At 47.2% G+C, this 17843-nt stretch overlaps 2 protein-coding genes across 4 annotated transcripts in view; both read right to left on the bottom strand.

Moving 5' to 3' along the window:
* Nucleotides 1-5906, bottom strand: part of LIMS1 (LIM zinc finger domain containing 1) — an 81691-nt gene extending 75785 nt beyond the window's left edge. The window contains exon 1 of the mRNA XM_055400789.2: nt 5757-5906. Within this exon, the coding sequence (XP_055256764.1) occupies nt 5757-5788 (32 nt within the window). The 5' untranslated portion in view covers nt 5789-5906. The remainder of the gene's footprint in view (nt 1-5756) is intronic.
* An 8269-nt stretch (nt 5907-14175) lies between these two features.
* GCC2 (GRIP and coiled-coil domain containing 2) overlaps nt 14176-17843 on the bottom strand; it is a 35132-nt gene continuing 31464 nt past the window's right edge. For all 3 annotated transcript variants that reach the window (XM_088841390.1, XM_088841389.1, XM_088841391.1), the window contains 4 exons: nt 17263-17457; nt 16568-16707; nt 16212-16413; nt 14176-15877 (listed from right to left, as the gene is read on the bottom strand). In XM_088841390.1, coding sequence (XP_088697516.1) covers nt 15807-15877; nt 16212-16413; nt 16568-16707; nt 17263-17457 — 608 coding nt within the window. In that variant the 3' untranslated portion in view covers nt 14176-15806. The remainder of the gene's footprint in view (nt 15878-16211; nt 16414-16567; nt 16708-17262; nt 17458-17843) is intronic.

The raw sequence follows: 17843 nt of genomic DNA, 5'->3' as shown, positions 1-17843 counted from the left end.
GCTAAACCACGTGTGCAGGCCAGATCTTCTCACCCCACGTCTTATGACTTCATTGAAAGCCTGTCACAAGCATCTAGCAGAGCCGGCTGCGGACTCGTCAATTCACTGATGATTGAAAAAAAGGAGAAATGAAGCCCAACTAAATCCAATTCGTTCTTCCTTGGACATCTAACAAACCCAATGAAGATGCTCCTTTACTTCTAGAAACTATGATTTGGCAAAAAAGATCAGATACAGATACAAGTAATTACGGGGCTTCCCAGGTGGCACCAGTGGTAAAGAGCCTACCTGCTGATGCAGGAGACATAAGAGACACCAGTTCAATCCCTGGGTCAGGAAGATGCCCTGGAGGAGGGCAGGGCAACCCACTCCAATATTCTTGCCTGGAGAATCCCATGGACGGAGGAGCCTGGTGGGTGACTGCCCATAGGGTCACGAAGAATTGGACATGACTGAAGTGACTGAGCATGCACACACAAGTAACTACAACATAAAACACGAGACGGTAGTCACCTGAAGGAGGTCAAAGTGTTCTAGGAGGAAGGACATGAGCTCTGAGCCCTGAGGCCCCAGCACAACCTCAATCCATGTCTCAGAAACTCAGCATCCAAGGGCCAAGTGGTCACTTGGCTCCAATGGCCGAGAAGACACAGGAGAGGAAGGTTTTCCAGTCATGTGAGCAGAGGCCCTGATGTTGGGGGTGTGCAGGGTGCCTCCAGAGACAAGGGGCTGAGGGGGCTAACGACCAGCCAAAAGGTGACAAACAGCCTGAGTGCCAGGCGCGGGAGTCCATACCTTATCTGACAGGCAGTCAGGAGTCTTCCTAACATTCTAAAAGAAGAAGTGACATGCCAAACATGGTGCTCCAGGAGAACGTGGAACTGACATGAAGGACACAAACACACTGAAAGCTTCTCGAAAGCTGGGGCCATGTCCCATCCCCCTCGAATCTCTGTGGCCACACCCACCTGGCACCTAAGAGCCTGCTGCTGAGTCCTCCGTGTCAAGGAGGACGAGGACCCACTAGCAGCCCAGACACCACCTACCGTGTCCACGTGCCCACACGCCCGCCGCCCACATCCCCCAGGCAGGCCTATGTGGACAGCAACACGCCCGGCCTCAGGAGCAAAAACAAACACGTGAAACACAACATAAGGACTACCACCCTTCCCCACGAGAAAGAAAGAAAGTGAAGTCGCTCAGTCATGTCTGACTCTTTGCAAAACCACGGACTGTAACCTACCAGGCTCCTCTGTCCATGTGATTCTCCAGGCAAGAATACTGGAGTGGGCTGCCATTTCCTTCTCCAGGGGATCTTCCCAACCTAGGGCTTGAACCCTGGACGCCCGCATTGCAGGCAGATACTTTACCGTCTGAGCCACAAGGGAAGTGAGAAGTAACCTACAATCTGTCTAAGCAGCTGCTCGGACTCGTTCCCGAACGGATGCATCAGAAGAGGAGCCCCCCAACAGGAAGGACTGTCAGGCTGGCTCTGTGTGCACAGCGTGTGGGGTGGGAGGAGACCCTGGCCTCCGGGAGGAAGTACCATGATCACTGGCACATGGGTCTCAGAACAGCAAGGCCCCAAGGACGCACAAATGGAATCGACTTGAAAGAGACTGACATCCGGGACTCTGTGACACAACAGCTCCGTGGTGACATAGAATAATCCATCCAGAAATACCCAGAGTTATCCTGTTAATGTAGCTCGGATACATCAAAGTCTCACCTGGGTGGGGTGTCCCAGAGCCATGACTGCAGGTACAGCCGGGAAATTTCAGTGAGACCCAGGGACTGCATGGCTGTTGACGCTGCGTCTGGGATCATGTACCACAGCTTTGCAAAACTCTATCAGTGGGGAAACTGGGTAAAGAATACACTGGTTCTTTCTATATTATTTCTTGCACCTGCGTAGGACCTTACCTGACCTCAGGCAAGTTACTTCAGTCTGGTGTGCCCCACCCCAAGCTCCCCTAAGGGCATTCACGCTTGCCCCCCACCCTCTGCTTCCTCGCACAGGACTCACTGTGCACAGCCTGCTGTGTTTGCAGCCTCCCAACCTGCACATCAAAAGTCACCGTGGACTCGCCAAGGCCAATAAGCTCTGACATGAAAAAGATGCAGGAAAATTAACCCCCTCCCATGAGCTCATGCGTGGAAACATCTGACGAAGCAAGAGAGGACGGAACATCTCACGAGGCATAAGGTTGCTGGAGGGTCCATGGAATGTGGCAATGGGCACCCCAGCTTGTGTTTCTCAAATAACTTAAAGCTTTAGGAAAACAACCTGGCCACAGGCCAGCGTGTAATGCAGAGGACATTCCTGTGGGTGGGAAACCACAGCTTAAAGCACAATTAGGAGAAATGTAAAATCGACGAATGGTTTGAGATGCTTCTCCTTCTATTTAAGTGCAGCCCTAGCTGAGAACAGGACCTACACTGAGGTTTACTTAAACGACCGTCTGAGGAACAGACACAGGGTTATTGAAAACAGAGGCTTCCGGGGGAAAGCTCTGAGCCTCCATCATCAGCCTGAATCCGCCTCCCCCAACCTGTAGCCCCTGGGGCCTCAGGAAGGCAGGAAGATACTCCTCCCTTCAGGGAGGAAAGGGAAAGCCACCCACGTTCAGCAGGAGAAAGAGCGTCCAGGAACTAGGTCAAGGGTGCCCCAAATGAAAGAGGGGTGATGACCATGGTCCTCACATTCTAAGCCTGCAGGGCACACGACATCCAGATGGAGCTATCTTCCCTACTGCCAACTTCCCACCAGTTAAACTAAGAGCATGGTTTCCTTGCACACAAATAGGCACAGGGCAGTGAAGATCCAGAAGAAACCCCAACAGGGCATCACCCCTCTTCATGACACGCTGGCACTGTGCCCCAGAAAAATTTTTCAAGGCAAAAGCTGCTTTTCCCATAGCGGTTCTTCAAGTCCCACTAAAACTCCTCCCAAACAGAAAGCACTCACTACAACAAGCACTTGACACTCATTTCTAAGAGAACTCTTTGTAGATACTTCTTTTTAAATATTCCAAGAATCTCTACTTCCCTCCTGATTTCAGACGATGTTAACAGTGGTTCTCAAAGGGTGGTCTGGAAACCCTGGAGGGTTCCCAAGACATTTTAAAGAAGCCTGGGGATCAAAACCGTTTTCATAATAATGCCAAGAAGCTCCCGTTTCCACTGCAGGGGTTTGATCCTTGGTTGGGGAACTAAGATCCTGTGTGCCACATGAAGCAGCCATAAATAAATGAATAAATAAAAAATTAATAAAATAAACTGTTGTTGTTCTTTAGTCACTAAGTCATGTCCAACTCTTTTGGGACCCCACCAAGCTCCTCTGTCCATGGGATTTCCCAGGTGAGAATACTGGATTGGGTTATCATTTCCTTCTCCAGGAGATCCTCATGGCTAAGAGATCAAACTTGTATCTCCTGCATTGCAGGAGGATTCTTTACTGCTGAGCCACCAGGGACCACCCCCACCCGATACAATTATCTCAGCAAAAGTTTCAAATAAAAAATGTACATCCATTTTCAAAGCAGCATTATTCACAGTAACCAAAAGGTGGAAACAACCCAAGTGTCCACTGGAGGATGAGTGAATAAACAAATAAATGGTATAAACATACAATGGAGTATTACTCAGTCTTAAAAAGAAAGGAAATTCCGACACACAATACAAAATGGATGAACACTGAGGATGATATGCTGTGTGAAATAAGCCAGTCACAAAAAGCAAAGACGGGATGATTCCATTTACATGCTGCTGCTGCTGCTCAGTCACTTCAGTTGTGTCCGACTCTGTGCGACCCCATAGACGGCAGCCCACCAGGCTCCCCCGTCCATGGGATTCTCCAGGCAAGAACACTGGAGTGGGTTGCCATTTCCTTCTCCAATGCATGAAAGTGAAAAGTGAAAGTGAAGTCGCTCAGTCGTGTCTGACTCTTAGCGACCCCATGAACTGCAGCCTATCAGGCTCCTCCGCCCATGGGATTTTCCAGGCAAGAGTACTGGAGTGGGTTGCCATTGCCTTCTCCCTTCCATTTACATGAGGTCCCTGGAATTGTCAAAATCAGAGACAGAAAATACAACAAGGGTGATGAGAGGCTGGAGGGAGAGGGGAATGGGAAGTTGTAAAATGAGGAGAGTTTCAGTTTTACAAGAAAAAGGGGTTCTAGAGATAGACAGATGCTGGTGATGGTCACACAACACTATGAATGTACTTAGTACTAAAAGGAAACAAAAAGGGACTGCTAAAGGAAAATTTAGGATAGCAATGTGATGGGATCAGAAGAAAAGCAAGGCTCTTAAAAGGACCTGCTTAGGGATTTCCTTGGTGAACCAGTGGTTAAAACTCCACACTCTCAATGCAGGGATGCAGGGGTGCAGGTTTGATCCCTGGTTGCAGAACTAAGATCCTACATGCTGTGTGGTGCAGCCAAAGAAAATAAAGGGAGATGGTTATATTCAAGTCAGATTGTATCCATTGTATTGTCATTCTTCATACCTTACATATATGTTAAATTTTGTATCCATTTAATTTTCAATAAATTTTTCTAGAAACAGAAAATTGTCCTTAATGAAGCAGTACCAATTATTGATGTTATTAAATCTCGACCTCTGACCTTCTGTTCTGTTTCTTGTGATGAAAGAAGCACTTGGGCTGCTCCCCACAGTAGGACAATTGTCTGCAGGGCAAGCAAGAGGGTGACCCAGGGACCATTCAATCAGAGGCTTTTTTTCATGGTCTACCGTTCTTACCAGAAAGAATAACAAACTATGGTTTTTAGACTAGCATTTGGCAGACATTTCTTGAAACTAAACAAAGCGAGTCTGTTACTTTGAAGAAAACAATTGACAAGAGTTTCCTACCAACAATAAAAATCAAGCTTCTAACTGAGAAGGAGAATGTTGGAAAACTTCTTTCCACTGCCTGGAGCTTGAGAGAATTTCAAACCTAAAGATCTTCTAAGGAGCGGATGAGAAGTAATATTAACAAATGCTACTTAGTGACACTGTATAAAGAGATGTGTCAGCATTTGGAAGATCTGCCTAACTCAGTGAATCAACACTTCCAAACGAGGAACATGCCTGTTACAATGAGGAGCAAGCCCCTTTGAACTTAAGGGCCCGCGGAGAATTTCAGCGTCACCGAGAGTAAAAAGCTCCCGGTAAGACTGAGGACTCCACAGCGAACTCACATTTAAGAAACATTAAGTTGCCCAGTTTTGGAGTAATAACAGAAAATACCGCAACTACGTGAAAAGCTCCCTCTTCCAACCGCATCTCTGCGTAGGAGAGGGTTTTCTTCGGATTTCAAGCAAAACGGGCCGCAGCGGACTGAAGGCAGAACAGGTTGGGAAAGGCACACATTTAGGAGATTTGCAAAATGTACAAGCACGGCTCTCGTCGCACTGAATTTTTTTGTTACGAAAACGTTATTTTCATGAAGCATGCGTTATACACGTCGAGATCACAGACTCATTTTACATTTAATGAATGAGTAAATATCCTTTAAGGTCTGTTCCGTTTCTAACCCGGTAAATCTCTAGCCTTGAGCCGTCCCCGCCCTCACGGACGCCTCCGGCGATCCGAGCAGGGCTAAGAGCGCCGGGCCGGGTGGCGGTCCACTCGGGCCCGGGGCTCTGCAGGCCTGTCCGCCCGCGCCGCAGGGAGGGGCCGCCCCGGCGGCAGCACCGCCGACGTGGCTGTGGCTCCGGCTCCGGCCTCGAGTTCACCGCCGCGCGATCTTACCTGTTGGTCATTCCTGACGCCACGCCCAGCATCTCCGCGGCCCCGCGAACTCGCACCGCGTCCCCGCGCCTCTCCCGTCGCTACTGCAGAGCAGCCGCCGCTCCTCGCTGCGCGCCGGGGCAGGAAGGGGCGGGCCAGGGCCGTGAAGGCCACGCCCACCACGAATCTGTCCCGCCCACTCTGGCCCCGCCCCCGGAACCGCCCTCCCGGATGTCGGCCCTCGCCTCCAACTAGGCCCCGGCCGGGTCCTCCCAGCTCCCGGAACTGGCGCACCTCCAGCCCGGCCCCCCGGAACCGCCAGCTCGAATCTCGACCCCGCCTCCAGATAGGCCCCGCCCCGCCCCGCCCCGCGGCCCCGCCCTGCCGGTGGAGAACACTGGTCGGGACGCAGCAAGCCGGTTCTGGATCCGGGGCCGGTTCACCCTCCCTCGTGCTTCGCCGTCCCCACACCCCAATCTGTAGGCCGTAGACGTGGCCTGTGTCGGTGCTGAGAGTCATCTCCACTCTGACCAGGTCCTACGATGGGGTCACTCCTAGCGTCTCAGCAGCGCTGCAGACCCCGTTCAATAATGGTTCTCAGGAAAGGCTCCAGGGAACCCTGTTAGCCCAGCAGGTAAAGCTGCACCGTAAGGAATAATGGGGTGGGGCAGAGCGGGCATACCGCAGTGGTACAGAAATGGCCACAGCAGTTGTACCAGGAGGGCCAATGCAGTTTTGCTTTTAAGAGCAACTGAAAAAGTTTGTTTAACCAGGGCATTAAATAATCACAGTTTCTACCTACAACACATCTGTTAAGACAAAAAAAAAAGTCAATAAGCACATGAAAATATGGTCAACATCACTACTAATTCAGTCAGTCAGTTCAGTCGCTCAGTTGTGTCCGACTCTTTGCGACCCCATGAATCACAGCACGCCAGGCCTCCCTGTCCATCACCAACTCCCGGAGTTCACCCAAACTCATGTCCATCGAGTCGGTGATGCCATCCAGCCATCTTATTCTCTGTCGTCCCCTTCTCCTCCTGCCCCTAGTCCTTCCCAGTATCAGACTCTTTTCCAGTGAGTCAGCTTGTTGCATGAGGTGGCCAAAGTATTGGAGTTTCAGCTGGGGAAATGCAAATCAGAACCACCTTATTGTTCAGGAGGAAAAGTGAAGTGAAAGCATTAGTTGCTCAGTGGTGTCCAACTCTGCAAACCCATGGACTGTAATCCACCAGGCTCCTCTGTCCATGGGATTCTCCAGGTAATACTGGGGTGGGTTGCCATTCCCTTCTCCAGGGGATCTTCCCCACCCAGGGATCAAACTCAGGTCTTCTGTGTTGCAGGTGGATTCTTTACTGTCTGAGCCACCAGGGAAACCTCTCCAGGGCGATGCTGCTGTCAACATGTGTTGACCAAGATGTTGTTTTGGTGGAGAAATTGAGGCCCTCCTGCACTTTTGGTGGGAGTGTAAGTTTCTGCAGCCACAGTGGCAAAGGGTATGAAAGCTCAAGAAAACTAAAGATGGAACTACTATATGATCCAGCAGTCCCATTCCTGAGTATATATCCAAAAAAACTGAAACCAGACACCTGAAGAGAGTTGGAGAGATTTGTACAACTGTTCATTCCCAACACTGTTCACAATAGCCAAATGTGGAGACAGGTCCATGGATGGAGAAATGGATAAAATGGAGTCCATCCACAGAATGGAATATCATGCAGCCTTAAAAAGCAAGGAAATTCTGATGTATGCTACAGCACAGATGAACCTTGAGGACACTATGCTGAGTGAAATAAGTCAGATGAAAAACGACAAATACTGGGTCCCCAGAGGTGTCAAACTCAGAGACAGAAAGTAGATGGTGGGGGTCAGGGGCAGTGGGGAGGGGAACTCAGGAGTTCTGATTGACACATACACTTTTAGTTTTGCAAGATGAAAAAGCCCTGGAGGTTGTACAATGTCAATATACTTGATGCCACTGAACTGCACATTTGAAAATGTTTAAGGTCAATTTTATGTATATTTCACCACAGTTGAATAAAAATAAGACAGATGATTTGTAATAATTATGTAATAAAGAATGACTTCTAGCAACTGAACAACCACTTCCAAGATATATTTTAAGTTAGGAAATAAAACAAGGGGGAAAGTTTGTTTAGTATTCTGCCATTTGAGGGAAGAGAAAAGCTATCAGGGTTTATGCTGGTCTCCTAGAATAATTTGGAGAAAATTTCCTTTCTTATTGCCTGAATAAACCTATCAAATTGGGGCAGTTATTACCTGAAAGTTTGATGGAACATGACTGCAAATCCATTTGGACTTTGTGTTTTCTTCTTGAGAAGATTTTAAGCACCATTTCAATTTCTATTCCAATTACAGGATTTTTCAAGTTTTTAAATTTTACACAATCATCATAGGTTAACAGTATATCGAGTAAATTTCAAGTTTAAAAGTAATTAATCTCCAGTTTCAAAATCATTACACATAATTGTTTATATTAGTCTTTTAAAATTTTATCTGTTATATGTGTGCCTGCCCAGTACCTCAGTTGTGTCTGACTTTGTGCAACACCGTGGACTGTAGCCCGCTAGGCTCCTCTGTCCGTGAGAATTCCCAGGCAAGAATACTGAAGTGGGTTGCCATTTCCTCCTCCAGGGTGTCTTCTGCTTTGGCAGGCAGGTTCTTTATCAACTGCGCCGCCTGGGAAGCCCCCATCTGTTATATGTCTCCTGGATTATTTGTATGTGTCATCTTTCTCCTTCTCTTAATCAGTCCTGCCAGAACTTTTCTATTTTTTTAGCTGTCTCAAAGAAACAAGTTATTTTCATATGTTCTTAAAATTTGTTGTGTGTTTTATTCTTATAATACATCCCAGTTTGGAATAACTACAGTTCAGTCTTTCAATATCCATATGTGAATAGTGACTACTGTATTAGAGCAGTTCTAGAATAGAGGAGATCCTTTTAAAATATTTCAAAGTTGTCGTCTGTAAGGCAGTTTGAAAGCTGATCTGAATGATTCCTTTTCCAGGAAAGAAAGCAGAAATAGTACAGTCATGAAATTAAGTTAGTTGCATATTTTATGGGTCCCAGGAGAAACGCACAAGGCCAGAGAGTGATCTCAGTCAGAAACCCAGAATGAATCACAGGAATTAAACATTGGACACCATCCAGTGCTGAACATGAGTTTTCAGCTTACAATCAGTTCAGTTCAGTTCAGTTGCTCAGTCGTGTCCGACTCTCCGCAAACCCCATGAATCACAGCACGCGAGGCCTCCCTGTCCATCTATATCACAAAATGTAGAGCTTTACTAATTATGCTTGATGTAGGATGTATATTGATACATTGTTCCACAGACTGCTACAAATTCAAACTTTGTGAAAAACTGTATTTCACTCTTTGGGAAGAGTGTCTTCTTATAATCTTAAACTGCACTGAAATAAACTATCTGTTAGAATGCTTGGAATGGGTCTTAATTCTAACCTCTACTTTGGTCATAAGAGAAGTAATAAAAAGCATGCTTCTGTGTACAAGTAAGATATCGAAGGCAATCAACTGTGATTAACAAACAATGCTCTTAGCAGATGGCGACTCTTTCTAGAACCTGACATGGTACAGGTCTGTTTACTTTTTCATATTTATAAATTTTAATTAAAAAAAACCCCATTTCTCTGAAAGCCTGTGGTGTCTTCTGTTTTCTTCTGTCTGCTCCACCAGACTTTTATCCTCATCCTCCCCTCCTCGGTACGGTGAGTCACAATTACACCTAAGCTCAAACAAAGCAACTGGAAAATACATTCCAAGATAATGGAGATTTTCTGAAGCCCGGTAGATCAGGCACAGACCCATTCCCTCGGGGAAGTTAGTGAGAAAAAAGACTGAAGTCGAAACAGAAGGGTTGTCAGGGAATGTGGCCTTCTGGTAACCAGTTGGGGTTAAAAAAAAAGGAACAGGAAGCCATGGCCAGTTCTCAAGAGCCCCTCAAGAAAAGCATACCCTGTAACTGCTGCTAAGCTGCTAAGTCACTTCAGTCGTGTCCGACTCTGTGTGACCCCACAGACGGAAGCCCACCAGGCTCCCCCGTCCCTGGGATTCTCCAGGCAAGAACACTGGAGTGGGTTGCCATTTCCTTCTCCAACCTGTATCTAGCCAGTAGCAAACAGGTTAAGAAACAGCATAGCACTTAAAGTTAACACAAAAACCAAATGCCTGTTTTCTTCTAAGCTACCAAGAAAGATACACGACACTTGGCTAGCTGAAATCGCAATATTCTGGATAAAAGTGAAAGTATTAGACACTCAGCTGTGTCTGCCTCTTTGTGACCCTGTGAACTGTATCCCACCAGGCTCCTCTGTCCATTGGATTTCCAGGCAGATACTGAAGTGTGTTGTTGTTCCCTTCTCCAGGGGATCTTCCCAACTCAGGGATCGAACCTGGGTCTCCTGCATTGCAGGCAGATTCTTACCATCTGAACCACCAGAGAAGCCTGAATTACACATGTGAAGTGGAAAATAAAACCATCTAACACTTATTGCATGTGTCCTACATTTTTAATTGCTTTAAAAAATAAAAGATGGCTTTTGCTAATAAGGAGTAACCAGAATGACCCAAATGTCATTGATGTTAGCATCTTTAATTTTACGTTTAGAATTCAGTACATCCCTCAGAAAAGATTTATAGCCATGACTTCACTGGTAACAATAATGTTAATCTCCTTGGTAGTGACAGCAACCAGAATGCACTGAAACTAGTTTGTGATTACACATGTGATGTGTGTATATGTGCTCAGTTGTATCTGATTCTCTGCGACTTTGTGGACTGTAGACCACCAGGCTCCTCTGCCCATGGGATTTCCCAGCAAAAATACTGGAGTGTGTTGCCATTTTCTATTGCAGGGGATGTTCCTAACCCAGGGATTGAACCCGCATCTCTTGTGTCTCTTGCATTGCCAGGCAGATTCTTTTACCACTGCACTACCTGGGAAGCTTTAATTATACATATGAAGTAGGAATTAAAACCATCTAACATTTATCCTCAAAATTCTCCAAGCCAGGCTTTAGCAATATGTGAACCATGAACTTCCAGATGTTTAAGCTGGTTTTAGAAAAGAGGAACGAGATCAAATTGCCAACATCCGCTGGATCATGGAAAAAGCAAGAGAGTTCCAGAAAAACATCTTTCTGCTTTATTGACTATGCCAAAGCCTTTGACTGTGTGGATCACAATAAACTGTGGAACATTCTGAAAGAGATGGGAATACCAAACCACCTGACCTGCCTCTTGAGAAATCTATATGCAGGTCAGGAAGCAACAGTTTGAACTGGACATGGAACAACAGACTGGTTCCAAATAGGAAAAGGAGTACGTCAAGGCTGTATATTGTCACCCTACTTATTTAACTTATATGCAGAGTACATCATGAGGAACGCTGGGCTGGAAGAAGCACAGGCTGGAATCAAGATTGCTGGGAGAAGTATCAATAACCTCAGATATGCAGATGACACCACCCTTATGGCAGAAAGTGAAGAGGAACTCAAAAGCCTCTTGATGAAAGTGAAAGAGGAGAGTGAAAACGTTGGCTTAAAGCTGAGCATTCAGAAAACTAAGATCATGGCATCCAGTCCCATCACTTCATGGGAAATAGATGGGGAAACAGTGGCAGACTTTATTTTTGGGGGGCTCCAAAATCACTGCAGATGGTGATTGCAGCCATGAAATTAAAAGACGCTTACTCCTTGGAAGGAAAGTTATGACCAACCTAGATAGCATACTAAAAAGCAGAGACATTACTTTGCCAACAAAGGTCTGTCTAGTCAAGGCTATGGTTTTTCCAGTGGTCATGTATGGATGTGAGAGTTGGACTGTGAAGGTAGTTGAGCGCCGAAGAATTGATGCTTTTGAACTGTGGTGTTGAAGACTCTTGAGAGTCCTTTGGACTGGCAGGAGATCCAACCAGTACATTCTAAAGGCGATCAGTCCTGGGGGTTCATTGGAAGGACTCATGCTGAGGATTAAACTCCAATACTTTGGCCACCTCATGCAAAGAGCTGACTCATTGGAAAAGACTCTGATGCTGGGAAGGATTAGGGGAAGGAGGAGAAAGGGGCGACAGAGGATGAGATAGCTGGATGGCATCACCAACTCGGACATGAGGTTGAGTGAACTCCGGGAGTTGGTGATGGACACGGAAGCCTGGCATGCTGTGATTCATGGGGTCGCAAAGAGTCAGACATGACTGAGCGACTGAACTGAACATTTATCGTATGTGTCCTACATACCAGACACTACTGAGTCAGCCTCTTACTGTATCATTTCATTTAATCTTACCTGGTTATTATTTGGAGATTAGGAACAAGTTAGTTGTAATGTAACAGAAATTATACAAACAGGCAAATCTACAGACAGATAGCAGATCAGAGGCTGTCAAAGGTGGAAGGGTTAGTGGGGGAGAGGCTGCCCATATAGGTAGGGAGTTTATTTCTTGAATGATTAAACTTTCTAACATGGAGATGGTTTCACAACCCTATGACTACACTAAAGCCATTCAGTTGTACACTGTAAACAATGAATTGTGTGGCACATAAACTGTAGTCAAAGCTCTGGTCAAACCTCTGGTTTTTCCAGTAGTCATGCACGGGTGTGAGTTGGACCATAAAAAAGGCAGAGCGCTGAAGAATTGATGCTTTTGAGCTGTGATGCTGGAGAAGACTCCTGAGAGTCCCTTGGACTACAAGATCAAACCAGTCAATCCTAAAGGAAATCCGTTAGAAAAGACCCTGATGCTGGGAAAGACTGAAAGCAGGAGAAGGGGACAAGAGAGAATGAAATGGTTCGATGGGATCACTGACTTGATGGGCATGACTTTGAGCAAGCTCCGGAAGATATTGAAGGGCAGGGGAGCACGGTATGCAGCAGTCCGTGGGGTTGCAGAGTCAGACACTGATTGGTTTGTCTAGGGTGGAACCCTGCATCTGGGTCCAGATGACTATGGACGGGCTTCCTTGCCTTTTTATAGGGGGGTGGCCTCTATCCCCAGATAGGAGGGTGAGGGCCGGCTCGAGTAGGGGCACCACGTGGGTGGGAGTGGGCCTGTCCTCCAACGGAGACCAGAGAGTCACCTGCACTGATGAACTGAAATCACATTTCCACAGGGTATTCAGTGTTCAACTCAAAAAAGCCTATTTTTAAAAACAGTAACAACTCAATGTCAGGACTTGGTTCTTTTTCCCACGTAATCACATTTTACAGGCAGGTGAACCAATACATAAACACCCAAATGCTCTTCATCACCTATTTGTGAAATCAGCTGGAAGGCACTGCCAGGCTGTTCTCCTGAGCAGTCAGCTGTTCTCTTCTGAAGCCACAGCTGACTGAGTGGCATGGGGTGCGTGCGCACTCAATGTTTCACTCTTTTGTCACCCCACCAACTGTAGGGAATCCCTGGTAGCTCAGCTGGTAAAAGAATCCGCCTGTAATGCATGAGACCCCGGTTTAATTCCTGGGTCGGGAAGATCCACTGGAGACGGAATAGGCTACCCACTCCAGTATTCTTGGGCTTCCCTGGTGGCTCAGCTGGCAAAGAATCTGCGCGCAATGCAGGAGACCTGGGTTCGATCCCTAAGTTGGGAAGATCCCTGGAGAAGGGAACGGCTATCAACTCCAGTATTCTGGGCTTGAGAATTCCATGGTCTATACAGTCCATGGGGTCGCAAAGAGACATGACTGAGTGACTTTCACTTGACTGCAGCCCACCAGGCTCCTCTGTCCAAAGGATTTCCCAGGCAAAAATACTGGTGTGTGTTGCCATTTCCATCTCCAGAGGATCTTCCCGACCCAGGGATTGAACCCGCATCTCTTGCACTGGTAGGTAGGTTCTTTACCACTGAGCCACCGGGGAAGACCTGCCACAGCTGATTTCCAGACATGAAACCTTCCAGACATGAAACAAAAGTCTTGCACCAAGTGCCACTGCCAAGTTCCTACTAACCACATGTGAGTATTTTCATGTGCTCTGTTCACTGAACACCAAAGCCATGTCTCCATGTGACCTCTCGCTCTCATCATTAGCTACCGTGGGGTACAGGACCATTGCTGGTGAGTGGTTCACTTCTGTTTAAAGGAGCATAAGCCTCCATGTACACTGTCCGGAATGTAAGCAGAGCTTGTAGTATTGGAGACCCTCACACCACAGAGGGAAGAACTTGAGAAGCACTCAGGGAAGGGCCAGGTGGCCTCCAGCTTCAGCCAGAAGGCGAGTGTTGGACGCACAGATGCATAGGACCCTGAGGCAACCTGAGGCCTCCTGACCCAAGCAATGGGGGGGTCTAAGGTTCTGACTGGTCAAGACGGCAGAGAAGGAACCCAAAATCCATTTCATAAACCAACTCAAGACCCTTAGGAGGCCAAGGCTAACATAACAGAAAAGTAGGTGTTAAATATGTGACATACAGTCTAACACATTTAATACAAATATTAAAATAATCATTACACTTTCTTTCGTTGTGGAAACCAGGGAGGGGGATCCATTCTGTAATCGAAGTAGTAATTTCTGATCATACAAGGCATTTTTCTTATTATGTCCGTAAGTAGAGTCCGTATTTCAAAACAGGTTGATAGCCTGGACTTAGAAAGTGAGATTTATTTAAATATTATAACAGTTACCTCGTATGCTTCTGGCATACTCATATTCACAGTTTATCAAGTAAAAAAACTAAATTCTTAGAAGTCAGCTCTGAAATAGATACATTTTCATTAATACATTCACTAGTTAGGTCTGTTCTTCTGAAACAAGAGGAAAGTCAGATATTGAGATTATTTGTTAAAGAACAAACTCAACATGTCAGCAGCAAATCTCAGTTAAAATAAACTGGAAACCAATGTTCCCGTAACCGCAATACAAAGTCAGTTCACCAGCTGAGACCAAAGATCACAGGGTGGACTAGAAGCTGAAACAACTTCATAGAGCATATTGTGAGGTGATTTTTAACAAATAAATATTAAAAATAGAGTTTTCACATTAATGATTTAAGAACACACTTTTGACGCAGTCCACAGAATATTCAGAGGCATCAAGCCAAGTACCACCACCACCACCAGCAGGAGCTATACCCCGGGGCCCCTCGCAGCACACAAGTGCCCGGTGTGCCGGGAATTATGAGCACCGGCGTGCCTCTGGACAGGACACCAAGCGACACAGCCAGGGTACTGGAAAGCTTCTCTGGAGAGACTGAGCAAATTCCCCAGACAGACTCCGGTGTAGAAGCTGCTGAAGCACAATAGGAATATGGGCAGACCCCCAGGAGTACTCCATCTGGGAACAGGGCTTGTGACCACAGAACCAGTTTGAGATAACATACTTTGGAGAAAACAGAACAGCTCACTGTTTGGTCCAAAACCATGTGTGTGTCTACACATTGCATGTGTCAGATGAATCGAAGAGGCTCAGTCCATGGTGAACGTCCAGCAGGTGGAGTGGGGCCTTCTCCATCGCCCCCAGACCCAGGAGTTTTAAAGGAAATAAGGAAACAGTCACATGTTAACTTAGACTTGGGGGTGGAGTGCAGCACACTGACTTGACGTTCCTTCATAAACACGTCAGCTTTACCAGGAAAGCATCTTCCTTCACATTCTCACAAGTTTTTTTTTGTAACAATTTGTCAATGATAACAATTGTCCTGCCAGTCTGATCTTGTGATAAATGGTCTTACAACATTCTTTTAAAAGTCTAAATTCTAGCTGGTATAGTACCAAAATTTAGTTTAACTTCAGAATTCACAGGACAGCCTTGACCCAGGCAGCCTGAGAGTCCAGAGGAGGGCAGGGCATTGACCCTGGATTTGGAGGCGACGGAGAGGGCACAGAGTCTGAGGGCCATGGCCGTGTCCACACTCCAACTGCTTGGATGTTCACCACGGGCTGAGCGTCTTCAATTCATCTGACGTATGCATGGATACACACACAGAGATGTGAATTACATACACATGGTTTTGGACCAGACAATGACAGTGACATACACGAGCCTTTTTTGCCAAACAGACTTATTTGGTTCATAAACAGCACTCTCCCGTCAGTCTACCGTAGTCCAGACCAGCTGTGCAGGTAGGATGCCCAGCCCGAGGAGCGGGACCCACTCTCCTCCTCACCTGTGGGGCGAAACAGAAGGTTACTCTCTACGCTGCACACCTGCCTATCCTTAGGCCTTCAGTGCCTACTGTCTTCCTTTCTGAGGGTCAGAGCGAGGATGTCTGATACATGACACACAGCATGGCACAGAAGGAAACCAAATTCATGGGGAGAACCCAAACTAGGTCACAAGTCCAGTTTCAAGGAACTGGAAATCACACTGGACACTGCATGCTCCCTTCTATGTGGAAGGGATGCACATATGGTGCTGTCCCCAGGAAGCAGAGCCAGCGTTTCCTACCAAGCACAGGATATACTGGTCCACAGCACAACCCCGTCTGGTGCCCTGCCCACCTTGGGCGGCAGCCGCCAGCCGGGTCTTCTCCTCAGGGCTGAGCTGCAGCATGGTGTCCACCACAGGCAACAGCCGCGCCCGCTCACTGCCCGGCTTCAGCAGGATGAACTGCAGCAGCACGTTCTTCAGGTACTCCAGGTTGGCTGCCGACTTCTCCCGCTCCTGGTTCCGCTCCAGCCGCCTGACTTCACTCTTCAGAAGCTGGTGTCAGAGAAGAGAGGGGAAAAGGGTTAATATGAAAGATGAACACCAAGTCTCCTTCTCTTCTCCTGAAATGCCCTTAAAATGACAACAAAGGTACAGCGAGGACGCACAAGCTAGCGCAGAGGGCTTCCTGGAGGCAGTGTCCCCCCACCTTAATCTGCTCCATGAGGATGGCATTGGTGGCTTCCGTTTCCCGAAGCAGGCCATTTAAATGGTCGGCACTCTTGGTGGTGGAATTGAGCTTCTGAACCAATTCTTCTTTGGTGAATTCACTGTGCCATGCAGGCAGCTCTGCAAGTAATTGTGCAATGTTAATTCCAAAAATGAGGGGTCATAAGTGAAAATTTTAACAGATCAGCCAGAAAATACCCTGGTATGGCCACTTGGCTCTGCAGGTCCACCCCCATGCCCCAGTTACAAGGCTGCAAGTGACACAGGAAGACAGACTCTGCTGTGGAGCAGGCTGTTGGCCTACAAGCTGTGAGGCCACCAGGTCAGCACCAGCTCACCCCCCCTTCATCTGTTCATGTCCTGGGAGCTGGTGTCACTTTGCTCATAAAGGAGGAAATACCAGCAATTACTGGGAGACTGTAATTTCAGTGGTCTCCCATGAGGATTTCATACAAGGTGAGGGGGGCATTATTACTTAAATAATACATGAGGGCACAGGCTCAAAGTCAACAAGCAAAAAATAGAAAGCCAAATCTGACTGTAGTCAAATTTTCCATTTGTAAAACAGGAGAACACTGAAAAATTTTTTTCCGAGAGTAGCTCAAAAGAGCACGTATAAGTAATTAAGAGTGACGTTAATTAGACAGGATGACAGAATCAGACAGAGAAGCGTACCGAGCCTGGCTTCAGGAGAATTGAGCAGCTGCTCCAGGGACTGTGCAGGGGTGCTGGCGGGAGAGCCACGCTCCAGGTCCATAGTCTCCATCCCCTCCCCCTCCTCCCGGGCCGTGACCTGCACATCCAGGAACGGGAGGTCTGCACTTCTCCTCTCTCGAAGACTCCTCAAAGGTTGCTGGGAAGAAGCTGGGCCTGTTACAGGATTTTTAAAAAGTGGGAGATGCTCAGACTAATGGACTCAGCACCAGCAGAGACACTCAAGCAAAGATAACATGACTCAGGATGATCAGCGGCATGGCAGGGAACCTGAATAACCGAAAGACAAGGAAAAGATGCAGAAAGAGGAAACTTTAAGACCACCCTAACCAGCCAGTTACTGAACTCTAACCATGAAGTCCACTCACCAGAGGCAGCACTTGCTACCTGAGTTAGGGTAAACTATCGGACGGCACAATGTAGAGGCCTGGCTGCTATAGAAACCCTCCAACCAGACTCTGCCTGTCACAGAGGAAGGGTGTTTCCAGCATTGCAAACCCTGGAACACCATACCCTTGCTGAGGGCAGCTCTGAGGTCGCTG

Source organism: Moschus berezovskii, chromosome 11 (assembly GCF_049115385.1).
Source record: "Moschus berezovskii isolate FMDL1 chromosome 11, NW_MosBer_1.0, whole genome shotgun sequence".
Classification (NCBI taxonomy): domain Eukaryota; kingdom Metazoa; phylum Chordata; class Mammalia; order Artiodactyla; family Moschidae; genus Moschus; species Moschus berezovskii.
The sequence above is the reverse complement of the archived record's forward strand: the minus strand, read 5'-3'. Positions and strand labels throughout refer to the sequence as shown.